The following is a 20077-nucleotide window of genomic DNA, read 5'->3' as shown; positions in this document are numbered from 1 at the left end:
AGCTCATTAGTGGATATAAAAAGAAATTGGTAAATGTTTTATTAACCCCACCACTAGTAAACTTAGTATATTAAATGTATTTTTATTCCTATCTGCATTTAGTTGTAACAATTGTTCTCTTTACTAATAGGAGGAAACAAACAAATTACTAATAAGTAAAAAATACTATTTAAAAAAGTTATTTGAATAATCTATTCTTTGACTTTATGCTTGCACAACAATATTACATAGGAATTGAATTTCAGTTTAATTTAAGATATTATTTTTACTATCTTTAATGTTTTTATATTTTATTTTTCTAGAACCAATGTCAAGTTGGTGTTCTTCCTCTAGGTACAGGCAATGATTTGGCTAGAGTTCTTGGCTGGGGAGCTTCTTGTGACGATGATGCAAACCTTTCTCATCTTTTGGATAAATATGAAAAAGCTACTACAAAAATGCTCGATAGGTAAAATTAACTAATTCTCGACTATTTTTCTTAAAATTATGTAATTTATATAAATTATATTTGGTTAAAAAGTAGTAGACACAATGTCATTTATATAAATCACATTTGGCTTGAAAGTAACACACTTAATAGCATGCTATGTGCCTATGAGAATGAAAGTGGTAGGTAGGTCACTTTCATTCTCAGCTCATATAATAATTTTTAAAAAAATTCAGTTTCTTTTAAAATTAAGTAAATTATTGCATTGAAACTTTTATTACTTTAACATTATTTTAGAAGAATGAATTTATCAATTTTTCAGGTGGAGCATAATGACTTTTGAAAGATCGTTATCTTTATCCCATGAGGAAAAATCCTCATTTAGTAGTTTTCTTCCTGCCATGGCTGCCTGTGAAAATAGTGTTGTATTCCATCTTAGTAATATTCTTGAATCAAATGAACATCCCTCTATTATAGCTTCTGCAAAGTTTGTACAGTTATTTTATACATACTTTTTTATTTATTAATTTTTTTCATCATGCTCATATGGCTTTCCTTTTAATTATTAGAGTGTTATGTGAAACAGTCAAACAATTCATCACTCGAGCTGTTGAAATATCTTTAAGTCAGGGAGATGATGAATTAAACAAAAAATGTTTAGTAATTAGGGAGAAGTTGGATCAGTTACTTAATACTCTACATGAAGAAGGATTGGAATTGGTGAGAAACCCTTTGATAAGTTAGCATTCATTATTATTAACTCGCTCCTAGAAATGCAGACCTATGTAGTTGCTAATTCAGCTTATTAGCTTAGTCAGATGCTCATACCCAGTATTTTCCCCCTTCAATCATCTCTGTCAATAGAGTCTTTCTGTCAGACCTCTATCTGCCATGTTCTCTATCAACATCTTCCAATTAATTTTAATTATTTTTTCATTATGGATCAATATATTTTTTAATTTTTTTAACAAAATTATCAGGCATACAAAGCAATCATAATTATAGACGGCTTACAGATCAAGGATAAAAAATAAAATTGACTTATATTCTATATGTCTTATCTTCAAGTCTGATATTATAGGTCATATATATATCATTATAATAATTTTTTAATATTCTCCTGAGGGAACATTTTGTTATATTTTCAATTCACATTTTGCAATTCTCAACCAACTTATACTTTTGCTATATTTAGGAGGAAGATGGTTTTGAAAAACATAGCCTAGAGAAATCAGAAAAAGACGAAAAACAGTTTCCGAGTATTGAAGACAAAAATAAACTTGATCATTTAAAGGTAAATATTTTAGAAAATATATAATATTTCTTTATGCAAGAACTTATAACGTTCTGATTGAAGTAAATTGTCTCAGCTAACAACGCAGGAAAAATTAAAGATGCGTGCAAATAGTCTGAAACGAGCTGTGAGACAATTAATAGAGCATTCAGAAAAGGTAATTGATGAACAGAATATACCAAGGGAAACAGAAACTATCATTATAGATTCCCTAGATCCACCTTATAAGGTAATTTATTTAATTTAGCAAAAAATATGTTTTGTTTTATGGTTATTAAATTAAACCAAAGTTATTCATTTTATAAATTAAATCATGATTATATATAAAAATTCTGTAAAATAATAAAATTGAAATTACATTAGCAGAATGACCGTTCAGAGTTGATAAGCCCATTGCCAATTCTTCGAAGAGACTCGAACTGCTCAACAAGTGATGTTCTGACTCTTGACCTTCCTGTTCCTACCCAGTTTGCCGATTCACGAAGATCATCAGCATCACGTATAAGTTCGCCGTAAGCATTTTATACAATATTCTTATAGATGATGATTTTGGCTGTGATTATATAGAATTTTTATTTTAAACCTATTTGTTTAAGAGTGCTACCTGCTTAAGACAAAGTTTAGTTTATCTTACTACACTTTAATATTTATTAAGCTAAGATTATAAATGGTACAGTTTAACCTGCTAAAATTATAAAATAAATAAATATTAGTATTAAATTGTAATAAATAATTTAAAATTAAAATTATGCTAAAGATGAACCACGCATCACTTATTAAAAATTATAATTATCGTTGGACTAATAATTTATCTATGATTGAAACTGTAATCACTCGCTGAGCAAAGTGGTTTTTTTTTTTCATCATTTTTATCCATGAATGAGAAATATTGCATTTATCAAAAAGTATAATTTAGCATGAAATAACCCGTTCATAGATAATTAATTTTATATTTCAGAGTGCCACCTTGTGAAGATTTTGTACAAGGTGAAACTATAGAAGTAGTCGTTGATGTTGAGCTTAGAAAGGAGATTATTGAAGATTTGGAAAAAGGAGAGGTTTTTGAAAATGATGAATTATGTTTTGAACCTTCTCCCCTCGATTCAGATGAAAGGTTTGAAGCAGAAACCTATGGGATCTTATCTGGCTTCAAGTCAAGTAAAGAACTGGCAAATATCTGTCACATCGATTCATCTGAAGCTTCAGATGATAGTCCAGAAGGTTCCAACGAATCAGAAAAGAAAGAATTGAGAATTTTCAGAACTCTTTCAAGGAAAAACAGACAATCACTAAAATCTAAGTCAGGTTCTTATGAAAATATTGATGCGACTAATCTTATATCTACCAGTCCAGATGACGATGATGATTATGATGACTTTAGTAGAGAATTAGGCTTAGACAATGTGAAGAAGTGCAGCATTGCCCATTTTATTGAGGGCAATGATATTGCCAGGCGATCTATTAAATGCAGACATAAAAAATTAGCTTCATTGGATGATCTTGACTTGACAGAAACTGCGAAAGATTTAGTTCAAATTCCAACAATTCAAATATCATCATCAGATAATGATTACACACTTTCTGAACGTTCCCGTGGAGAATCTACATCTTCTGCCTACTTAGATGTTGTTGAGCTAAGAATACAGGGTTCCAATAATAATTTGCGAGGGAGCACAGATGGAATGTACTTAACAGAGTACCATCAAGATAGGCATAGAAAAAGTTTGGCCCTTTCAGAGACCGATGATGAAGAACTAGTGAGGTACACATGGTATAGTGTCTTAGCCTTTCTTGTATAACTAGCTGTTTTTGTTGTCAACTTTGCCATATTGTCTCAAGTAACTGTCTTATAGCACGCCGGATTACTCCGTAATTACTGCTTATATTTACATTATTTATTTGTTATTAAACAGTTAATATCTTCCTCTTAGTTGGCCTCACAGTATTTCAAAACATTTCACTCACTGTAGAATGGTTAAGAATGATATTTTCAAATTATTTTATTAATAGCTTTTATCACAATATTTATTTTTACATTTGCTCATGAATTATATTTTGTTCTTATATCCTATATATATTTGTGGCTATGTGTATAAAGAGAGAAAATGAGTGATGGTGCAAACTTATACATGTTAGCTGTATTCTTATGGCGAATTTATTCAATCATTTAAATTGTGAATTGTTATCTGATAGGTAAGAATGTATAACATTAACAGTTAGCAGTAGTAACTTTTATAGTATCAAGCCTTACATTCCATCTTGGATTGATGCTTGAAAACTAAAATAAATATGTTGAACTCATCTAGGCTATTTTTGTATTATTTCTTTATTTATTTTTTGTTTGAAGTATTGCTTTCTGTGGTACTGAATATATCTTCAAAGAAGAATGATAATCTTTAAACACAGCATTTTTATGCAAATTTATTACATAATGTCAGTTTTCGAAGTTTGTGAATGAATTTCGATTCGGTAAAATTAATTTCAATATTTGGTTTCTGTTAGATAATTTTATCAGAATATATTTTAGAGAACTATTTTCTTATCCCCTAATTAAATACAGGACATTTAACATTATCTTTATATCTTTATTGCTATTTAATTAGTATGTTTGCTCACATCACAATAGAAATTTAGTACATAATGTGTATTGTGGACATTTCAAGCTAAACTGTCCATTTTGTGTGATTATTCATGGATCACTATGATTTGTATTTCTCATACTTGTTTCTCTACTTCTGCTACTTCTTATCTATAACATTTTTTAGTTGTAATAAAATACTGTCTTTTCTTCTTCCATAATATTATTGTAATTAACTATAACCAAAATCATTATGACTTTGGAGACTATGAAGAGTGACATCACAATCCTTGAGTTAGTATAATCCAAAAATCTTTAGATAGAAATATCATTAAATAAACTAATGTAAACGATCAGGTTATCTCATGAAACATTGATTCTCAGGAATAATAGATCATCATTAATTTATCACTATAATTAGAAGACCAGGTTCTGATGAAAACAAACTTCAAAATTAAAATTATGCTTTAACTAGGTACTACTAACACCTTATTTACTAATTAATAAAATAAATCTTTTGTAAATGGTAATTTAAAAGTACCAAATACTATCAAAATTTAATTTTTTTATCAACTTAGAGCTGAAAGTTAGCTAGGTTTTTGTCTTCATCAATCAATGTCTTCATTGATCTTTTGGGGAAAAAATTAAATCATAAAACAGTTCTGGAACATTTATTTGATAAAATAATATATAATATATAAGTAACATAGAAATAAAAAATATATAAGTAACATTCCTCGTTACAAGTACTAATTTCTTCTTACTGAGATCCGAATATAGCTTGTTAAGTTTTTCAAATACTGCTTGTTAATGTAACCATTCATCAGAGTTCAAATCAATTGATGTTTTATTAAGTAATTAGTTTTCAGATAATTCAAATAAGTTGTTTTGAATAATTTCGCTTTCAGAATACAACTAAAATTTATCTTTAAAATATAAATGTCACTAATCCCACAATTGTTAATTTTTTATTATTTTTTTTTTATTTATCTAGAGTAAAGCACATTGCTGTTAGATAATACGTTCTGAATGCTGCACTTTTTGGCTTGCTTAAGTTATGATACATTAATTTGTTTTTGTCTTTTTTATTTGTATTAGATTTGTGTTTTTGCATAAGTGCTTGTTTTTTTTTTTCCTTCTTTCTATCTTTTTTTGTTTTTGTGCTACTTTAGCAGCCCTAGCTTAATGCCTGATGTTTAGCCGAGAGCACACTTAGAGGACCAACTTTACTTTTAGGTTTCATGGTCTAACTAGAAGTGAAACCATGGAAGGTCAATCAACAAATCCCAGAGTAATTATAGACCCACCGTCACCATCTGGTGAGGACACTCCCACTAGAAGATTCAGTTATGACTGTTGTAGAAAATGTTAGTAAAACAATATTAATGTTACTTATCAAGTGAGTAATATTTTCTTAATCTAGATAGTGAATTCTTTCAGTGTCTGCAGCATCTCCCTGCTCGATGATTAAGTCAGATTCTCCAGACACGGTGAAACCAATTGTGGAAAAAAAACTGCCAATTATTAATCCTTTAGTTAGGCTTCCAACTTGGCCAAGTAAGCATATTTTTTCTTATTCTTACAGGTCAACTTATAATGTATTTAATTAAACTGATTGTGATGCATCTTTTCTATTATATGAAATCTCTTCTTTTAGATATATCTGGTCCAGGGCTTGTAAGTAAAGTTCTTTTGGCCAATGCTGATGCTTTATGTGCTGCTGCAGTACCTTTAATGGATCCGCAAGAAACTTTACTGTAAGTATAATTGTATATTTTCTTTTTTTAACGTATAATTCAGTTATGTATTAAAAAAAAAAAAAAATTGAATCTGTAATGCTACAACCCATGAAGGGAGGGCTCCTGAACCCACAGGGCTGCCTCAACGGCTACAGGTAACAGATAATAATCATCTGCAACGGCTGTATTCGAACCTGGGTCCTTGGAGTTTGTAGTCTATTGTCTTACCAATGAGCTACCTACTCCCACAGTTATGTATTTAAGTTATTTAATTGAAGTAAACTTCATCTTTTATTCATACTAGTTTGAACTAGGAATACCTTTATTTCGAGGGAAAAGCCAAGTTATTTTGTAAATTTAATTTAGAATATGGTTGATTGAATAATTATTATAAAAGAGAAAAAGTTTCATGAGAGAAATAAACCAATTGTTATGGTAAAATTAAAAGATTTCAGTCACAAATACAAAGTAATATCAAAATTGGCTCTCATTCAAAATTTACTAATTTTATTAATCAATTCTCATACATCTCTTTTTTTACTTTTTTTTTAGTGAAGGATTTAGAGAAAAATGTGTGATGAACAACTATTTTGGAATTGGCATAGATGCTAAGATCACACTAGATTTTCATCAAAAACGAGAGGAACATCCTGAAAAGTGCAGGTCCCGAGCAAAAAATTATATGTGGTATGGAGTTTTGGGAAGCAAAGAATGGCTCCAGGTAATTTTTTTTTTTTTTAATAAAAGCTATTATTTTTACAGTATTTTATTTATTGAGTTAATTTGTAGGAAAAATGATGCACTCCTGTTATATGAATTATTTTGTTGTTTGCTCAGATCATAAATAAAACAACTATTTCTTATTATTAATTGTGATATTTCTATTAGTATTTATATTACATAGAAATATTTCTGTAATATATTAACAAATATTTCTATTAATCCTAAGCGGTTAAAAAAACTGGTTACTCAAAGGTACTTCACAATATCTATCTTCTGTAATATGCTACAACTGTAGGTTTTTCATTATATATTTAAATATCAAGATAAGAGTTCACTTTTTCTAATTACCCAATTTGAAGGTCTTATAATATTCAAATAATATTTATTTACTGTCTCGATATTGAAGGTCTTATAAATATTTAATAAAGTTCTTAAAAACAATCATCACTCTTATCATCAATTACAAATAGTGAGGTATAAACACAATTTATCACAATACTAAATCTATATCTATCTACAAATCAATACTACTAAATCTTCAAACAAGCATAAATAAATTAATAAGAAATTTGTAAAATGTAATTTATTATAGATTGGATTAACAAGGGATAAGAGGAAGTGACATTCAACCATGATGGGATGAGGGTGCTTGGTTCAGAATGTTATAGGTTCAATTCCCATCTGGGTCAAGCAATATTTACTTTGTGGTGGTCCTGAGAAATGATTTATGACTTTTCCTCAGGCCCTCGATATAAAACATACAAATATAAATAATAAAACTAAGAGATTAGCTTAATATTATACTATATGTTTGAATGAATTTTTCTTTTCAGAAAACCTACAAAAATTTGGAACAACGTGTACAATTAGAATGTGATGGACAAAGGATCCCTCTACCTTCTTTGCAAGGGATTGTAATTTTAAATATACCCAGGTACGGTTGGCAACTTTTTTTTTTAAGTTCAGTATCAACATTAACACTGCATAAGTAATACAGTGTTGTTTTTTTCCTTGAATAGTTTTATGGGAGGAACTAATTTTTGGGGTGGTACAAAAGAAGGTGAAGTGTTTTTGGCCCCTAGTGTTGATGACCAAGTTCTAGAAGTTGTAGCTGTTTTCGGTTCCGTACAAATGGCAGCTTCGAGATTAATTAATCTTCAACACCACAGGATAGCGCAATGTCATACTGTACAGATTAATATCACAGGTTATTTTTTAAATTAAAAAAAAAAATCTGTTCTTAAACTTGTATTTAGGCAATTCATGTTTTTTTTTTCTAATGACATGATATATTGATAGGTGATGAAGGTGTCCCTATTCAAGTTGACGGAGAGGCCTGGGTCCAGCCTCCTGGCATGATCAGAATAATTCATAAGAACAGAATGAGGATGCTTTGCAGAAACAGGGTTAGAATCTCTTCAAAATTATTTTATATTAGGAATATAAATAAACTTAATCATTATAAAACATTACATAAATATAATTATTAAATATATACAGGCTAATGAATATTTATAAAATAGTAAATTTTTTATTTTAAAATATATATACTGTATATTATGTTTGCTTTATGAAATTCAATTTACTTATATGTCTATACAGATACTTTTATTCTGAATTCTTTTGTTCCTTTTTGAGAGTTGTTTAATTGACACAGTTGAGTGTACTAACAATTTAATTAAGTAAGTCTTTAGTTGATTTTATCATAACAAAAAAAATATAATATAAACAAACAATTGGATGTTTCACAGCAATCAAGGTTGTCAGTGATAAGTATTCAGAGCCAGCCATAGAGAGGTAAAAAACACTTTTCATTACCGAGTCTTTTTAACCAACTTACCAAACATCATTGTGCCCTGATGTTATTCTGTACTAAAGAATCGATACCCTTTATTTAGTATTCAATGATAAGTAGCTTGATCTGACGGAAATATTACAGTAAACGAATATACAAAAATATTCATGTTTCCATAAAACTCCACATTTAACTAAATTGTAATATTAATAGTTGGCCATATTGAAAATAAAGAAGATAGTCCAGATAGCAGTTAAGAATAACACCAAAAATAGTAGAAACTATTTATTATATTCTAATGTTTCAGTCCACAATACTGTCCTTCTTCAGAGTAACAAAAAACAAGGTGTAATAAAGTAAAATTGTGACAGAAGTAGTAGAAAATAATCCAATAATATTAGTAATGAGAGATAAAAAAGTAAAAAAAAGGCCACCTTGGAACACGCTGACAGAAGTGAAACTTCTGGAAATAATATATTAAAATTTTATTTTATAAACATTAGTTCCAAAATAATAGTAATAATTAGAATAGAACAGCCATTTCCTCAGTCAATTTTAGCAGGAAAATGTTTATATTATAATAGGAGAAAATAAGATAACAGGAGCTCACTCAATCAGACCGGCACTGCAAGAATTGTTTATTGCTTCTCTAAGCTCCGACTAGCAGAGGTTTAGAATTTTAATAGGTACAAACTGTATTACAATGCAAAATTTTTATATTGTAATAGTAGTATTAAAATATAAAAAAAATTTTTGATGCTAGAATTGATCAGCATTGGCACCCCTCCACTTCTGTTTCATCTCATGTTGTGAAATCAATTTACTTCCTATAATCTTTTTTTATCTTGAGTTGTAGAACATTGGTAAAGAAATCTCACTTCAAAAAAATAAATTAAATTGTATTTACTGAGTAATATAAGAGAAGTATAAAGAAAGAAATTATGACATCTATATCTATAGGTAATGTCTTGTCTTTCTCTATACTTGTATAATATTACTCATTTAATTTGTCTTTTACTAATTTTATCTCTACTATTACTTTTAATGTTTATTTATTTTCTTATTACTTCTGTCATATTTCCACCTTATTGTGTATTGTTCTTTGTTACTCACTGTACACTTAGTCATATACTTTATCAACAATGAGTTTTTGTTTGGCTCTAACATATTTTCTGTACTAGCATCCCTGCTGGTTGAAATTTACTCTTAGCGCAATATCCACACTCTGATTATTTTAATATTCTTCCTTCTCATCACCATACCCCCTTCTCATTTTAATTCTTTTCCTATTCCCATTTCCTCACATATGTTATTTACTTCTGCTTATCACTTATTATTTTTTGCTTTACTACTTGCCTCTTTTGACTTTCATACATTTCTCATTACATTAGTTTCAATTTTTTTCATTATTTACTAGTGCACTGTTTCATTTTTAATGATTTTTGTTTTGCATTCTTTCATAGTTTTACATTTTCTTATATTAAATAAGTTTCACTTATTTGTGTTCATCATTCCCCTAATAGCACACCGACCATCTTCCCCTCAAATTGGATCTACACTTGACAATAATCGTATCATTTATAAATATTTTCATTCGTTTTTTGAGTTATTCTTGACTAGCACCCTAACCATCTTCTTAAAGACCTATATCTTCATCCCTCTAAACAGAACCCAGGCAGGAAATGTTCATTTCTTCATATCATTTAAGATATGCTTTACTATGAATGTGAAGTAAACATCCAACATAAATAACACATTATTTATTGTGTATCTAAAAAATTATGCTTTTATCATAAGTGGTTTGTGTTTATTTTTCATGACTTAAAAGAGTGTGATATGTGTTTTGCAGGCTCTAGAGACAAGCTTGAAGTCATGGCAGGAAAAGCAAGGAAAGGGCAAACTTAGAGCACCTTTACCCCATTCTTTATCTCAGAGTGAAATGCAAATGTTGATTTCATTTATTGAGGCTACAACTACATTAGTCAAGTAAGTATTACTTTTTGAACAATGATTTTTGTTTTTAATAATGAATGCATGAGTTTATCAGAATTCATTTTAAATCAATAGGACTAGGGACCAGTGTACTAAATTATTTATTTCCTATTTATTTATTTTTTCAAATTTAAATGATATTCTTGAGAACTATACGATTATAGTAATTTTTTATTCTTTGCTGTCATTAGTAGTACTTTCATTGTTTTAAAGTTACTTATTTCTCAGAATGTAACTTGAAAATAACTAAGCCTAAAATGCATTAATCAATAAGGTAACATTGCTTTAAATTTCGTATCAATGTTCGTATATTTATAAAATATTATAATATACTATATTATTATTAAAAATAAAAAGAATTGAAAGATAACCATTACAGTAGAGCACATTAGGGGAAATTCAGAAATATATTTTCAACTAAGGATTCTACCATTTTTCTGAAGTTGGAGTTGAGTTGTGAAGTATTCATTGTTGATTTATTATTAAATAAAATACATATAATGCTTTGACAAATTGAAACAAACAAAAAAAAAAAACACAAGAATTAGAGCTTCATTATCAAAGTTGTATTTTCTCCTCATTTTCATTTGGAAAATATATTAAAAATTGTTTAATTGTTTCATTAAGGTGAGACTCCAAAAAGCCACTAAAAAAAAACATGTATTCTATATTTTACCACACTTGATCCATAGGGAGTCGATGGAAAAGAAAATATATGTACATCAGACATTCCTAAAAAACCCAAAATTGTATTATAGAGGTTATCAAAGGAATTTAAAAACAACCTGAATCCTCTCTGATGAGTTTACATGTAGCGCTATATTCTATTATTTTGGGAGAAAATGATCTTGTATTCTTTCCTTTATCATAAGATCTTTCCTGTATGTTATTTCATTTAAATTAAGGAATTAACACAATTTAGGATAGAATTAATTTACAAAATGAAGGATAAATATTTTGATAATCAGTAATATAGCAGATTTTTGCTTCTTCCTCATAAGTTTACAATTATTTCCATTAATGTAGTTTTTGTTTTACAGATATTGATTGTTCATGGAATTTTAATTTTATATTGAGGAGGTGTTCTTTTCTTAGTGGATAACAATCATATTTGAATATAAATATATTCAAACACTTATAACTTGATGGAATATTAGATTGTTATTTGTTACAAGTAAATTGTAATTTTTTTTTTTTTTAATTTAACATCTATAGAAATCTTTTATTTATTTTTTTTTTTTATTGAATTCAGTATTTATATTTATTATAATATACCAAAAATTTAAAGAACTTTTGATTTGTTGACTAACTTACATTTTGTTATAATTGCTTCATGTTATCATTGAAAATAAAGTTTAGTTTATTAATCTTTTTATTTTGAAATAAAACCCAATCATTTTTGGATAATTTTCATTGTGTTCTTGACTCAATAGTTTAAAAGTTATTTATTTTATAAATGATTTGTTAATTAAATATTTTTTACAATAAATTAATAGTTTAGGCAATGGGGCTCATGAAAGTGTTTTTCCTAGAAAGATTTGATATTTTGCAATTCCATGTTGTTGAGAATGCTGAGTATAATTAAGGTTCGCCTCCTCAATTTTTTCCACAAATATTTTTAAAAATGTAGAAAAGCTATTAAAAAAAATTCATTTTTATTTTTGTTTGTTTAAGATCTCTAACTATACTTACTTTAAGGAAGAGTAAATTAATATTTGTACTCTATAATTTTTATCCTCAGGTGCATCATTTACGATCATGCGCTCTTTCTTCAATGGGTCCCATCAATTTGGGTCCTAATTGTCTAGCCTACATTCCGCCTCACAATTTCAATTCATACTTGCTTTAAAACAGACCGTTTTAACAACGGTTTAACGTTTCCAAACAAAATGATCATTATAATAAAATTGTTGGTAATATGCTCTCTTTTAATTTAATAAAACAGAAGCTCAAAATTTAATTTCTATCTGTTATTTTTCAAGGATTATAATAATTTTATTATTTCAAGGAAAAAGATAAACCATTCACACTTCTTTAAAACTTTAGTATATTGAATATTTTAAGCTTTTTAACTCATTTTCAACATCTAAAATAATAAATAATTCACTACTAATATATAAAAAACAATATTTGTTTGTTTGTACTTTATGCACTGCCATACCATTTATCCAATTGTGATGCGGCTAATTAACTGTTCTAATTTCCTTACTAAATGTTCTAGATTTTTTCAGGAAAATTATAGGCTGTCCTGATTTTTTCAGTAAAAGAAAAGTTATTAACAAAATTAAACATTTTTGGCACACTGCTCAGAGAGTATACATTATTTTCACGGCTATTATATACCACTCAAATTGTCTCTTTCTGAAGAATAAGAAAAATATATTAATGATTCTATTAAATTTTTTTTATTCATTAAAAATATAAAAAAATTTCATGAGGATTTCAATAAAGTAGGTAAACAAAATTTTTCTCAGGAGAAAGCAAATTATATTCGCTTTTAGTGTAGTCTGAAACCCTCAAATACCATTACTCAAAGAAAGTAAAAATTAGAAATGTTTCACCTTGATTTATTTGGAGAATTTTTTTTTATTTTGATGACCATTGTTCATACAATAGAGTTCATATCTCCTCTGTTGAATAGTCCTGGAAAGTTGAATGTAGCCTCTTTTTAGCTACATTAACAAAAGTTAGATTTAATGCCCATAATTAAATATTATATATGCAAAATATTAGTTTCAAATAAAGAAAAATTTTTCAAACTTTTTATTTTATATCTCCGGTTCTAATTTCTTTAATTAGATCTGATTTGTACCCTTTAGTACAATTTATAGAGCCCTAAACCACTGCCAAGCTTAGTGTGCTTAGTGTCGGTGGGGTCATATTGAAGTTAATTAAATTTTTTGATTCTCTAAAAGAAATCAAGAGCCAATTATAGCAAAAATTTTGGGCCAAAATAATTTATTTTCTGATGTTTTGAAAAATTCATATTAAAGGGTTTCTCAAGGTGTTAAAAACAAATATCAACTTTGCTTCACTCCTAAAAAATCTTTTACCTCAGTTTGATAGATCAGTCGGTCTGAACTGTTTTAATTTAGAACTAATATTAAAGCACAATGAGCGTTATTATTTAAAATAATATTTAGAGTTAACATGTTTATATATATATATATATATATATATCATAGATAAATTGTAAATAATAATAAATTGTCTAAAATAATGAGGAAAAATCAAACCGGACCTTAATTAATATACATACATAATGGTGATATATTTCGGAGATTTATTTATCTATGTTGTTTAGGATCCTAATTATGTATTTCAACTTGGATGCTTTAAATTTTTTCAAAAGTATAAAAAAAAAAAAGTTTTTCTTTTTCGCACATAAATTGAAAACCATGCACTATTTGACAAGCTTCTATTACATTAATTATATTATTTCAAGAAAAAAGTCACACCCTTCACTCTTCTATAAACCTTTATTAATAAAGCATCAAAGTTGAAATATGTTTTCAGCATCCTAAACAATATAGAAAAATAAACCTGCAAAATATTCCACCGATATCCCTTTGTGTTCCCCATTTGACTGGACCTTATTAGACTAGACTATAATATAAAAGTAAAATATGTAAGCATATGTAGTAAAATGTGATAACTAAATAAATATTATGGCATTATTATGTGAATATGTTGTTAAGAGATCATTTATCTTTTTCTTTATATTTTTTGTTTATTACCATTTTAATCAAAATTTTTAAAACCAAAACATCGGAATTATAAATAAAATAAAAATATTTTGAAACTAAAATGGATAAAATTTTATTTATTTAAACATAATTAACCCGTTTCAAGAAAGTTTAAGATTATAAATAAATTACTGAATTATGGCAAGTACTTAATTTTTAGGGTTAAATAGGTCCAAAAACTGAACCACATTCCCCGTTCTGAAAAATGCCACTAATTTTGTTTAATTTTAACAACATTCTAACGAAATATGTGGTAATTTTTTTATCATTATGACATACAAGATTTGAAAAGAACATCCAGGTTTTTCTTTAGACCACCAATCAATGGAGAGTCAGTAAGTGACAGCTTAAGTCTGCCATTTACATAAATATGTTTTCTATCTCTCCCTCCTCTCCCATCAAAAAAATACAACGCGAAGTCTGATAAAAATAAACTGTTCCAGATGTATGAGGAGTAACAATTACTAATTGGTGACCATTACCATGAAAAGAAAATTTCTTTAATTGTCTGTATACACCGGTTTGTATTATTTCAAAACTTTATTTGTAACACTATAAAAAAGTTTACTGTTACATAAAATTTATATTTATAGAATAATTAAAAGTTAAGATTAAAATGAATTGTAATGTCAATTATGTAAAGCAGCGGTTTCCAAACATTTTTTGCCATGGTGCGTACCCTTCTTGGACTTCAAAAAATTTCAAGGTATTCCTATTGAACCGATGGATAGACAGAATTGATAAAAATGCAAAAGAGCTGCATGCAGCATATTGGAAAGCAGTACCCCAAAACAGGCTGGTGGGAAGAGTGCTGGTTCAGGTGGCCAAAGAACTGATCTACAAGGGCTTTAGAGCCAACCGAAAAAAAAAAAAAAAAATTAAATTCCTATTAACTGTACTTAAATTTTCTTGAAACTTAATGAATATGTCTGTATGTGTTATAAACGATTGTTGTGGGTATACCATACTAAAAAATATATATACACACACACATTCATATACAAATACACTTAAATAAGTCCTCAATATGTTTTATGAGTATAAGTTGAATACAAAAAAAAAAAATTCTTTGAGTCATAATCTTTTTTTTTTTTTTATAAATATTATTTATTTGCTCTAAAATTAATTGTTTTTGCAGTTGTATTATCTTTCTAAACTGTTAATTATTATGTCAATTGAGCTGTAATTATTAATAAATGTTTTCCACTTCATATATTTTTTAAATTTGATTCTATTGTTTTAATTAATGAAATTTAATATCTTTGCGCTATTATTCAACATTTAATTTAGTATTTAAATTAAATGTTGAATAATAGCGCAAAGATATTAAATTTCATTACTGATAGGTTATCATCATATCAGTAATGAAATTTAATATCTTTGTTTTCTTTCTCAGGTGCGTTAAAGTACTGATCATTAAAAATCCTTCTATAGAAGCTGAAGTTTATGAATTGGCAGACAAGACAGCATCAAATCTGGAAAAAGTTCATCCTAGTGGAAAGATACAACAAGGGGTAAGAACTAATCAATTTTAATTGTTAATTTCATAATTATTATTCTTATAATGTTCAACCTAAACCATTATAAAAAGTATAACTTCATGCATGGCTGACCCTTTGCGTCAATTTGTTTTAAACTTTGTTTATGGATATAAGAAATAATTTCCAAATAAATTTTAAAACTAACATTAATTAGCAATAATGTGAAGTCTATATTTTTGTTATTTTTATAGTCTATGTATTTGGTAAATTTTTTTTTCTACTTTTTATTTATACTTAGGCAATCTGAAATATATGTTGTATTTTTAATAGCCTGAGCTGCGTTTATTACTTACGTCGTTGGTTAAAAGTGCAAAAGAGCTTCACGAAGGGGCATGCTTACTTCTGAAGGAGAAATCAAATTCCTTCGTAAGTTATATATTTTGTTTAATTTATTATCTTTTATTTGATTTATACCCAGAGAATGGATTACTCCTAACAACTGTAAAATATGTAGCAATGAAAAAAAATGTAGAAATATAAAATAGCTTGCATACGGAGTTATGTTTTACGTAATTTATTTATGACCATTTACTTTTAAATGTCATGAAAATTTCTTTTAGTAACCAATATATTTCAATTTATACTTTATTTCCCAAAGTATGATTTTAGTTTTTTTCTGAAATTAACTACTGTAAAATGAGGACTCAACCTATATTGAGGCCCGGCGTCAGAAATTTTGAGTTATTTTCCTTACTCACTTTGTAGTTTATTTTCATTTCTACTTTTATGATGGGAGACTAAACACAGTTTATACTAATGATAAATAAAAATTGTTCACTTATTATCATACATTTTGAAGAGAGAAAAATCTTTTGCAACATGCAATAAAAAAAAAATTGTTTAAAATGAAATTAGGGATGATAAGTTCGAGAAAAATAGTATACTTCCACTGAGAGTAGAGAACAAAAACACAGGTTATATTGAATCAAAACAGAAGATTAGTTGATGTAACTGGTACATATAATTAATAATTTAGAATACTGACCTAATTACATACATAAGTTTAAGCTGAAACAAAAAGGTATGTCCTAATTTCAGAGCTTCCTCATAATAATTTTTATATTATATAATATTCTATTTCTTATTGGTAATTTAATTTTCACTCTCCCATATTTTTTCTCTGAAAATTATGTTTGAAATGGTGGGTCGACATAAAATCGAGGAAATGCATTATTATGAGTGAAGATGAACAAATACAAAATTTTAAACATGTGTTTTATGGCTGTAAATCATTTGACAGACAAAGATTTTATTTAATAGAAGTTATACTTTCAAGAATATTTTATCATTTTTTTCAAAATATATGTTCCAAAATGATAATAATAATAATAATAATAATAAAGGCTCAGCGAACCCAAAGATTCGATGCCAATACCACTAATCATTCTCTACATCCATCCGTCCAGTGATGCCCCTCCGAACTCAATCAGTCTTAACGCAATCCTCCCATCTACGTTTTGGTCTACCCATTGGAGTTACCCGGTTTACCTGTTGGTTCAGTGCTAATTGACATTGGAGGGATCCGTTTGTTACTGAGTCCCACAACCTTACACGCCCATCTTAGTTGCCACAATGCTATAACCTGAATTATATTTACGGAATGCAGCTCTCTTAATTCAACTTTGTGTAGCCTTCTAAATTCTCTTATTAACTCATCTTTTTTAGTCTGAATATTTTATGTAATACTTTATTTTAAAAAATTTCTCAATATATATTTTTTATATTTGTGTACTTTTTATACCGCTTCTTAGCTTGAATAATGGCACATTTGACCAAAAAATAAGTTTAATTGTATTGTGTGGAAGGTCAAAGACAAAATAAAATATTTTTTGTCAGATGTGCCACTGTTCAAGCAAAGCAGCAATATGTTTATTCTACATTGTCAACTATTAATTTATAGGAAATGGAATCGGAGCTGGAAACCCAATTAAGTAATGCCATTACTAACATGGAGAGTGAACTGAGGAAGTGCCATATTTCTGAATGTGGCCAGTCGCTAGTTTATTTGCAGCAGCCTCCTGATGTAAGTTTACGATAAAGAAAAGAAGATTAATAAAATGTTATTGTTGTCTTTTTCCAGTAACTTATTACTTACTATAAATAATATTCATTCTATCTTTAATGGTACATATATATACATATGTCTCCTTGTAGTGTGTTTGTTGCCCTAATATAAATTACCTATTTTTAAAAATAATCATACCTTTCCCTTTTTATGCCACATTTCTTTTTTTTTTTTTTTTTTCAATCCTATCTCAAATCAAAATACATGAGAAGCACTCCTTTCAGGACCGAAAATCAAAAAAGGGTTTGTCTTGGTTGAAGTTCCGTAGGGAGAAAACTGAAAAAGGAGATTTCCCAAAAGGAGTTTCAAGAGATGTCAGTTCTTGGGGTGTTCAAGAGGTACTTACTACTTTAATGAAAAAAAAACAAAACAAAACAAAAACATTGTATGGCTGTTTATGTTTTTTTGGAAAAATTGGCTTTTTCTTAACTATTTTTCTTCTAACTTAAAAGTTCATTATAATAGATTTCTCTTTATTCACTTAAGCATGGCTCCACTTTCTTTCACTAATGTTATTGCATGTATCTTTGTTATAGTAGTTTAGAATTAACTTTAGTTTCTTTTCTTTTTTTTTTTTTTTTTAAATAATCGTTTTGATATTTAGCTCTAAACAAAATAAGCACGGTTTATTTTCATTCATTGATTTGTTTTCAAATTATTGTTGGGTACTCTTCAAGTTTTACTGGTTTACTATTTAAGCCCTCAAAATGAATTTATCTAACTTGTAATTATAGTTGATCAACCACAAGTTTCATAAAGATTTTAAAGAAATGTAGTTTTATAATATAGTGCTGCTACTGCTTCACTACTATTATAGTTTAATTGACTGGCAGATATAATAGTTCGACATATAATGTTTTATAAAATATGACTTTATTAGTGACTGTATAACTTGGTCAAAATTTATGCGGGTTAATTATTTCTGTATCAGTAATTTTCTAACTGTTATTTAAATAAAAATGTAATTTCTTTTTAAACAATTTTGATCTCTTTTCTCTCAACTTTATTCATTTTAACATCCGACGTTTCGACCTCTCAGGTCATTCTCAAGGATTCCTTATTCTGTCTGTATTCCTTTTTTATTCCTTAAAATTCATTAATGCTGGCTAATTGCCTTTGTCCCAATAATTTCTTCTATTAAATTATTTTCTAAATTTAAAACATTTTAATAACCACTTTCATGTTCATTAATAAACCCCAAAGGTTTGGGGTTTATTAATGAACATGAAAGTGGTTATTAAAATGTTTTAAATTTAGAAAATAATTTAATAGAAGAAATTATTGGGACAAAGGCAATTAGCCAGCATTAGTGAATTTTAAGGAATAAAAAAGGAATACAGACAGAATAAGGAATCCTTGAGAATGACCTGAGAGGTCGAAACGTCGGATGTTAAAATGAATAAAGTTGAGAGAAAAGAGATCAAAATTGTTTAAAAAGAAACTAAACCACTCTCAAACAACTATAATAATAAAGAATAAATAAAAATGTAATTATTCCATGAAATTGGCATGCTTTAATATATTTTTATTTTTACATTTATTTTTATGATATATTGATTAGTTAACTTTAGTTAATAATGATGGGGTGATGGTTAAGAATAACAACAATAAAAACTGTTTATTTAATGCTGATGTTTTGGCTCTAAATTAGTAAAATGTTCCAGAATTAAATGGTTTTTACTACATATTCTTTATGTAAATGTACTTTTACCCATATATATAGTTTATATATAATTATCCACATAAATTTTTCCATGATTCCTTCCAAAAATATTAATGTTGAAGGCTGATTAGTATAATGAAACATGTTGAATAGTTTCAGTTTATTGTTATGACTCATAGTATAAACAAACATCCCTTTCCATCTGAGCAATACATCAGAAAAATATCATGATTCGCCAAACCAGGGATATCTCACAAAATTTACTCCTATCCTTCCAAAATTAAATTGTCTATTAAATAAATCAATTTTATATCCAAATCAGTCTCAACACTTTATTTATTCATTTGTCCAATGTTTCTGCCTTTCTAGCCATCTTCAGGGACATATATAACAAACACACCATATAACAAACCATTTATATACCAAATATAAATGGTTTGTTATATGGTGTGGTGTTTTATACTGTGGACAATCTTATAGAATAAATAAATGAATGGTTTTAAAATTTAAATAA

General features: G+C 27.7%; 1 protein-coding gene and 1 long non-coding RNA gene across 2 annotated transcripts in view; one reads left to right on the top strand and one right to left on the bottom strand.

The window, feature by feature from the left end:
• The window catches only part of LOC106682860 (diacylglycerol kinase eta), a gene marked incomplete at its 3' end in the record, with an annotated part of 25364 nt that extends 7506 nt beyond the window's left edge, over positions 1-17858 (top strand). Inside the window, 18 exon segments of the mRNA XM_067046181.1 lie at positions 303-448; positions 750-914; positions 997-1147; positions 1623-1721; positions 1798-1950; positions 2085-2233; positions 2680-3492; positions 5536-5666; positions 5740-5856; positions 5957-6056; positions 6591-6759; positions 7595-7695; positions 7781-7968; positions 8061-8167; positions 10406-10542; positions 15691-15808; positions 16106-16201; positions 17736-17858. Of these exon segments, the coding sequence (XP_066902282.1) occupies positions 303-448; positions 750-914; positions 997-1147; positions 1623-1721; positions 1798-1950; positions 2085-2233; positions 2680-3492; positions 5536-5666; positions 5740-5856; positions 5957-6056; positions 6591-6759; positions 7595-7695; positions 7781-7968; positions 8061-8167; positions 10406-10542; positions 15691-15808; positions 16106-16201; positions 17736-17858 (3063 nt within the window).
• LOC136795479 (uncharacterized) overlaps positions 1-20077 on the bottom strand; it is a 35373-nt gene that overhangs the window by 3571 nt on the left and 11725 nt on the right. The window lies entirely within an intron of this gene.

This window comes from Halyomorpha halys, unplaced genomic scaffold (assembly GCF_000696795.3).
Source record: "Halyomorpha halys isolate HHAL.00 unplaced genomic scaffold, Hhal_1.1 Scaffold448.1, whole genome shotgun sequence".
Classification (NCBI taxonomy): domain Eukaryota; kingdom Metazoa; phylum Arthropoda; class Insecta; order Hemiptera; family Pentatomidae; genus Halyomorpha; species Halyomorpha halys.
Note: the sequence above shows the minus strand (reverse complement) of the source record. Positions and strands in the feature narration are given on the sequence as shown.